Genomic DNA, 7,500 nt, shown 5'->3' with positions numbered 1-7,500 from the left:
TTTGGTAAATGGCTCGTATCTCTGTCGTACGGATTACGCGCGCGCGCGCGCGCACAACGGTCACGCGGGATCACGACGAGATCATGGATCATCCTGAGCTCATCTCGGTGTGTTGTGGCTTCTTCAGTGATTTAGTACCCGCTACCGTGCGCGCTGCAGCGTGATTACCATCCAGAGTGCGACGATGGCGGCAACGGTAGCGATAGTGTGTAGCCGATAGGTTGCTGGTTAAGGTTGCGGATTCGGACCTCGTCCAACCTCGTCATGTGTGGTGTGTGAGTACGTAAGGTGCGCTCCAGGTGTTTCCAGTGAATTTCCGTGAATTCCGCAATCGCAAACACCCCGTTAGAGCGTGCGTCCGTCGATTGCGAGAGGGCTTCGACGATGGGAGATAGTGGTGGACGGGCGGGGAACAGCAACTCATCGCCACTAATCGTTTCGCCGACGGCCGCAGTAGTTGCACCTAGCACCAAGCTTAAAGCCAGCAGCGGTGGTGGTATTGTTAGTGAGTCAGGTGCTCAGCATATCGAGTGTCCATTGTGCTGGAAGTTACCGCGAGATCCAAGCCACTGTCCCAACTGTGCCCGCCAGTACTGCCTGCAGTGCATTACCAAGTGGTTCGGCTCGAAGCGGGCACACGGTGGTGCCGTCGAGTGTCCGAACTGTAAGGCGAAGCTATCGCTGGATAGTCTGGTGCAATGTTCGGACGAGCTGGATGATGGACAGAGCGTATCGAATGGTGTACAGAATGGTGGCGTTCAGTTGATAACGCCTAATGGACAGGAGGGTGATGCGAAGCAACTAATACCCCTGTCCGGTTCCAAGGCTGGCGATCCTGATGAGGCGATCCGCTCTAAAGTGAACGGCGTGACGGTGGCGCCAGTTGAAACTGGTACGCTACGGGTTGTGGTTAAAGTGCTCGAGAGTGAAGTGAAAGCCTCCCCATCGTCGTTGCCGACTGGTGAGGCAGCACCACCTAAAACCGTAGCAAATGGTTGCGGCTCGGAGAAGATGCTCCACGGACCGGTTAATGGCAAACAGCACGGCAAACGGAAGGATCGGTCTCAGGGAAATACGATACCGAACGGAAGTCCAGCCAGTCCACCAGCCGAGAAGCTCCTTGACAAGGATGTAGCGAGAAAGGGCAACACTCCGGGTGAGAATGGACGCGTTAAACCGAAAACGCAAACAGCTGGTGTAGTCTGTAATGGAGTTCACATAGACGAACCCGCACCCTTGTGTGCTGACCAACCGACTGTAACCGAGAATGGCATCAAACAGGGACAATCTAATGGCAAGGGACGTAGGGTGAGATTCGAGGAACCGAAAGCTCCCCGGAAGAATGGTTATCGCAAGCGAGAGGATGAGCTGGAGGATAGCAAAACTGAGTCCAACAGTTCCAACATCAAAGCGTCTTCTCTTCCGGCTCTACCACGGGATGATCCACCAACAATCACTGAGTTATCCCGACAGAATGGTGCCACGATCGTGGAGACTAACGCACTGTGCAATGGAGACAATCTGTGCACGATTCACGCACTGCCGGTGCTGTTCTTTTGCCTTTCCTGCAATGGGTGCATCTGCGAGACCTGTGCCCTGCACGATGACACGCACGCCGAACATACGTTCAAGAAGATCACCACCATGTACGACAGCAAGGTGGAAAAGATCCAGCACGAGTTCGGTGGCATCAAGGAGTATCTGGCCGATGTCGGGATGGTACTGCGGGCGATCGAGCAGAACATTGACTGGGTGCGTGGCTCGAAGGCTCGCAAACTGCAGGAACTCAGCCAGCTGTTGCACACCGAGGCCGAGAATATCGAGCGGCAGATACAGGCCAAGCTGACGCTGTTGCAACGCCAGAAGGATGCGGTATCGGCCGAAATTGCACGCGTCACCGGTGCGTACCGGCGGTTGGAGAGTGAGCTGAAAACATGTCCCAAACCGGAGCTGCTGTTCAAGGATGACGATTTTCTCCAGCGCTGCAGTAGGCTGATCGAGGCACCCGTTGCCAAGAACTTTCGCCACGAACATGTTCCTGTCGACTTGGATTGGTGAGTAGCCTACTGATCGCAGCCTTTGCTCGTCGTGGAACTTTATGTAAGGGAATTTTTGCTCTGCGTTACAGTGAGTTCGTGCCGGAGTTTCGCTCGGAAGTGTTTGTCGTGAAGAACTACCACGCGATCGAGCCAATGGACGAGTGCCGGACGTCGGATGTGTTGCGTGATGTGGTCGGTTTCGGATGGCGCTTACACATCTGGAAAAGCGACCATCTATCGGTAACGCTCATTATGACGGATGGCATTGACGGAAGGTTAGTAGAGGGCCTCAGGAGGGGTTTGCGACAGACCATTCTCATTAACCATGTTGTGTCCCTGCCCACAGATACGAGTACTGCATCGAGCTGATGCACGAGGACCCTGCCAAAGCCATTCGACTCACGCAGGTCGACCATTTTGAGCTACACCAAACGGGCCCGGTGCACGATTTGATCGAAAATGAGCAGCTCGAGGTGGAGGGGTTCCTGAGTGAGCTGGACGACTCGCTGCAGATCAAGTTCTCCGTCCGTCCACCGACAATCGTCATGGTTAGCCGCTACCAACAGGAGTTTATCGACCGATTCATGAAGAACAATATCAAGTGAGTGTGTACGGGCTTAGGTGGCTTACCTTCAAACATTTATCCCTTAGCGTCAAATTTTCCAACCACAATCTATGAGTATTGTTGAGCTCGTGAAGAAAATTCTTACAGCCTTTGCGTTTCGATCGCCAGTTCTTCAATTCTTTCTGAAACACTGTTGATACCGTATCTTCATCTCTATCTGCTTCTGTCACGCCCTCTCTGCCTGTCCGGATGATCCGAGAGGACATCAAGGATATTATTTTTTAATTTACTTTGATCACTTGCAATTGCAACACACGAGCCTCGTTCCGTACTACAATCGAAATGGAAACGCTCCTCGAATCGCATAGATTACTAGATGCACTGAAACCGCAGAACGCATCCCATTGAAGCGACTGCTAGGCCTACTACTACTGGTAGTGGTGCTGCTGCTCGCCATTTCGGCTATGCCGGAAACTAATTATCCAATTAGTCCGGTCCGGGCCGATGCCGATGTATAAATGGCCGCACCACGAAACCACTTTGCGATCTTCCACATTTGCCAGTCGCATTCCGCGTACATATACCAGACGCCAGGAAATGTATCCCCTAGCACCCGGAATACGGTTACTCTCGGCTCGGCGGTGATCTTATTAGTGAAGTGCTCTAGCACTCTTCTCTCCTCCAGCCGGGAATGTCTTGACCACACACCGGTGCCCCCTAAGGACCAGCTGCATAGTTTCGCTTCTGACACGATCTTAAAATGAATCTCTCGGAACGTCCTGGCGTCGTAATGGTCGTCGCCCGTTGCGCCGTTGCGCCGAGGATGAGGAAAGCGAAAAACCATCACCAATCACAACGATCTACTGGTTGAAATTTACGCGAAAGTAGCACCCCAGATCAATCACGAGCAATTTTAATTGGTCACCTCGGATGCTGTGACTCCTCTCCACTTGCCGCCACCACCACCAGCGCGCCACCGCCCGATCCCGCGGATTCGGATGGTGAGCGATGTGATCGCGGCGGCGATGTTCCGATGAGCAGGCAGGCATATAGATGTCTGCTACTTGTAGGGTAAAAATAGTTTTCAAATCCCATCGCACTCCGAGACAGGCCAGCTACCAGAGCTTAGCAGCGCTCTGCCACCCATTGGAGGTCGTCTTCCGTTGGAGTAGGAGCGGCGTTACTAAGAGATCACGTGCGCTGGCATCACGTGGGAGTTCCGCGTACGATGAATGATGATGATGATGATGATGATGCATCCTGCACTAGAATGCACCCTCTCGTCGGTTCAAGAGAACTTTATCTCTTTTGTGAGGAAAGTAATTGAAGTCACACGGGGCAACATATCAATTTAATGTAACGCTAATTATCATGCGTGTCACTAGCCAACAGCGCACCCATTGTTGCACCTGTGCCACGCTCTCGGAAAATGGCAATCTAGAGGTGGACTCTAGCGTGGTTTGCTAAAAGTGTTTCCCGGTCGGAGCCACAGTCGCAACGCCAGAGGCAGCTCGAACCGTGGACGATACCGGTGGTGCTGTGACGTTCATTTGCGCCATGACCATGCTGTGGCATCCGTCGCACCACCGTCGCCACCTTCGTTGCCGCGGATCGCGTTGACGTGCGTTGTTGGCGTGAAGTCAATTAGCGCATACTGGGCCACCCGGGGCGGTTGTCTCGGTGAAATGTGGCCAAGCGAGGACCTTACGTCTGCGCCAGAGCGTAATGAACAATGTGAGTCGTCACGAAACAACTGCTACCGCTGGTGCCGTTGAATCCGTTGATGATCAAAGAACTTTTGCTTAATTTGAAAATGATTAGAGCAAAAGATTAGTGGTGTCTATTGGTAAACTACTGAATGCGCTATCGGAGCATCAGGAAGCGTTACAAAGTATGGTGAAACAACGACACGAGGGCTCAATAACGGGCACGTGTTGCACGATCTCGGCAATCAAACTCAAATAAAGTCTCTTTCGTAAAAATACATTCGCCCTCCGTTCCCGTCCGGTGCATGCGCTGCATTATGAGCTGTGCAGCTGTAAATCATATTTCAACCGGTTGCTAGGCAAACAGTAGGTGGTGGGTTTACTTCACGCACCAGAAAAAGTCCCCAAGCTACCTACATGATGAAGGTGAGCTCAAAGGGATTAAGAAGGCTACAATCATTTGATATATCCCGCGCACCCTCCAAACGCCATTTGTGCGCTTTCTCTCGCCCCCACAGTCACCGTGATGTGCTTTTGAAATGTTGTTGGTAAGACTCAATGATAGATGCCTTGGCTTTCGCTGCACCTCCCCGCAGCGTCTTTAGCTGATGATGCCCGCGTCAGCAGAGGGAAGGAGTGCGTTTTAAATGGTGTGTTAATTATGTTTTATTTACACTGTATTCGGGGAACCACGTCGCGTCGCTCCCACTACCAGAGAGAGAGCAGCAGGAGGTGCAGCAGCAGCTGATGAGATGGGTGTTGATATTTCGGGGTGGATTCTGTCTTCCTTCTGCTGAGAGGATGATGGTGCTGCTGCTTGCGTCGCGTTTGATGAATGTTTGTTGCTTTATTTTTAATTGCATTCTGGCTGGCCTGCTATCGTCGGGAGGGGTGAGAGGGAGCAGGGGGAGAGGGGAATATTTAATAGAACTTCTGCTGCCGTCAGATGTCACCCCCGGGGGTATGTTACGTTGTGTTACGCAAAACACTTTGCATCATTTGAAAAGGAACACTTGATCTCCGTTACTTAACTGCAAACGAAAGGAAACAAGGATTCGCTTTGCACAGCAGGCTACGTCAAGCTTCTTCTTTGACACATGCGTAACACAGCGCTTAGAGGGCCATGGTGAAAGTGTCCTAGACCCCACCGGGGGTCAAACAGCATGCCCGGTTGCACACTCTGCTTCGCTTGTATCGAGCTGCTACTAGTTTGTTTGCACAAAACCGAAAAACCAAATCCACCACCGGTACGCACGAACTTCGATTGTGTGTTGCACATTTCAACCACTTTTTTGTGTGCCTTTCCCCCGCGAAAGATGCTTGAGACTGCAGGAGGTCGGTCGAACGTCGAACTATGCCACCGTCGCCGCCAACGCCAACGCCAACGCTGACCTGCGGTCCGAAATGACGCCTCGCGTCGAGATCACGAGTAATCGCGATCGCTTAACAAACACAGCCACGAGAAAGCCTTGCCGTCATCGACCGAAAACCATTAACCAATTCGCGAATTCGACGTTTGGCACAGATTGTTCGACGGTACGGCATCTTTCTCAGCCAGGCCGCCCCAAGAGGATTGACCGGTGCTGGCTGAAGTGGCGCCACTCACCAGGCCAGGCCAGGCCAGGCGGCGAGGGTTATGTTGATTTCAGCGGCGGTCGTTTCTTCTGCGATCTTTTTTTTTTCGTCTGTATTGCTCCTTTTTGTAAGTACAAATTGGTTCGTAAAACGAGTGCATAATGAAAACGATTTACTTCTTGGCGATGGCCTCGAGCTGTTTTATGATGTCCGCTCTTCGGAGCACAAGCGGCGATGTGGTTTTATAGGAAACACCCGTTTCACACGCGGTAAGCCCCTACTTGAGAAGACATAAACGCGAAACATGAAAGGAGCCAGCAAGAAACGGAAGTTGGCGAGAAACGTTTTTTGCACTCTTTTGCGCTTGGTGCATTGCAGAGTAAAACATATTTCCTGTAGCGTCACATAAAGATAACACCAGCTGGTTCAACGGGTTAAATTTATCATTCAAGTGCCTAATCGATTAATGCTATAATGGGCTACGATAGCAGGTTCCAAATAGTTCCATTGCTGGAGACACTAACAATTAGATTCTCGAGTGCGACCTAATTGGCCGCTTAATTGAATGTTTATAAGCTTTTATGTTCATAAACGATACACCGCACACGTTTTGGGGGGCGCAGACGCCAGTCATCGAGACTGCGTCGCTCGGTATGTGGTGTGTATGTAAAGTACTTGACCTACTTGTGCGACATGCCAGTGACTCCCCAGCCAGCTAGCCAGCGCCATATGTTGAACAATTGAACAGGGATCCCCGCTATACGGCGAGACGCATAATGCAATGCAAATGGTTCGGGGTGAGGGCAACGGCGGGTTTGTGTGTGGTTTAGATGCCTATAGCCTTGCGTTAATTGAATGCTCCAAATCCGGACAACGACGTCGATCCACATTCACGGGTGCACATTACACGCACCCAACCGCCTTACTGCAGGGCTCGCAGCGTCGCGATGATGACGACGGCGCAACGACGATTAGTTGGAGCCCCAAAAGATGGGTCCATTGTGATGCGGATGGAGAAAGGGATGGATTTACCGCTGCCAATCATCGTCCATTGACTGAAACCATCAATTTGGGAGTTCTGCTGAGGTAACCTCCTGAGTAACCATCACCGCAGTCCATCGAACGGACAACGTTGCTTCGTCGCTTCGAAACCGCACAGGGCGCTTGGGGATTCCTTCAGCAACTGGTGTGGCCTAGGGGGTCTGCCGGAGAAACAAACAGCCCGCACTAGATCTGCACGAATATTTTGCCCCTATTTTGCATCGGTTTTCATCATAATTACCCCCTCGGAAGCGTGGTCTAGGTCTCGTTATGGTAGATCTTCAGCAGAATCGGGTGTTCAGGTCGGTGGTGGTCTCAGTAGGTGACTGTAGAAGACGATGCTCAAAAACAGTAGGCGCATGCTTTCATGCTCCATTAAAAACATAACAGCCCCGAGATGCTGGTACGATAGAGCCTACTATGTGTCCTACACTGCTGCCACACCGAGGAGGCAGGATTGAAAGCAGAATTGGAGCCGCCGCCATCACCACCGGCCGCCCCTGCTTCCCCTTGGTGTAAATTGATATTTCTCCCAACACGTGTGACCATGTGTGACTGACGGACAGCCTGATCG

At 51.8% G+C, this 7,500-nt stretch overlaps 1 protein-coding gene across 2 annotated transcripts in view; it reads left to right on the top strand.

The window, feature by feature from the left end:
* LOC126570523 (uncharacterized) overlaps nucleotides 1-7,500 on the top strand; it is a 14,503-nt gene that overhangs the window by 3,053 nt on the left and 3,950 nt on the right. For both annotated transcript variants that reach the window (XM_050228327.1, XM_050228326.1), the window contains exons 2-4: nucleotides 128-2,054; nucleotides 2,129-2,314; nucleotides 2,386-2,640. In XM_050228327.1, the coding sequence (XP_050084284.1) occupies nucleotides 385-2,054; nucleotides 2,129-2,314; nucleotides 2,386-2,640 (2,111 nt within the window). In that variant the 5' untranslated portion in view covers nucleotides 128-384. The remainder of the gene's footprint in view (nucleotides 1-127; nucleotides 2,055-2,128; nucleotides 2,315-2,385; nucleotides 2,641-7,500) is intronic.

Source organism: Anopheles aquasalis, chromosome 2, assembly GCF_943734665.1.
Source record: "Anopheles aquasalis chromosome 2, idAnoAquaMG_Q_19, whole genome shotgun sequence".
Taxonomy (NCBI): Eukaryota; Metazoa; Arthropoda; class Insecta; order Diptera; family Culicidae; genus Anopheles; species Anopheles aquasalis.
The sequence above is the reverse complement of the archived record's forward strand: the minus strand, read 5'-3'. Positions and strand labels throughout refer to the sequence as shown.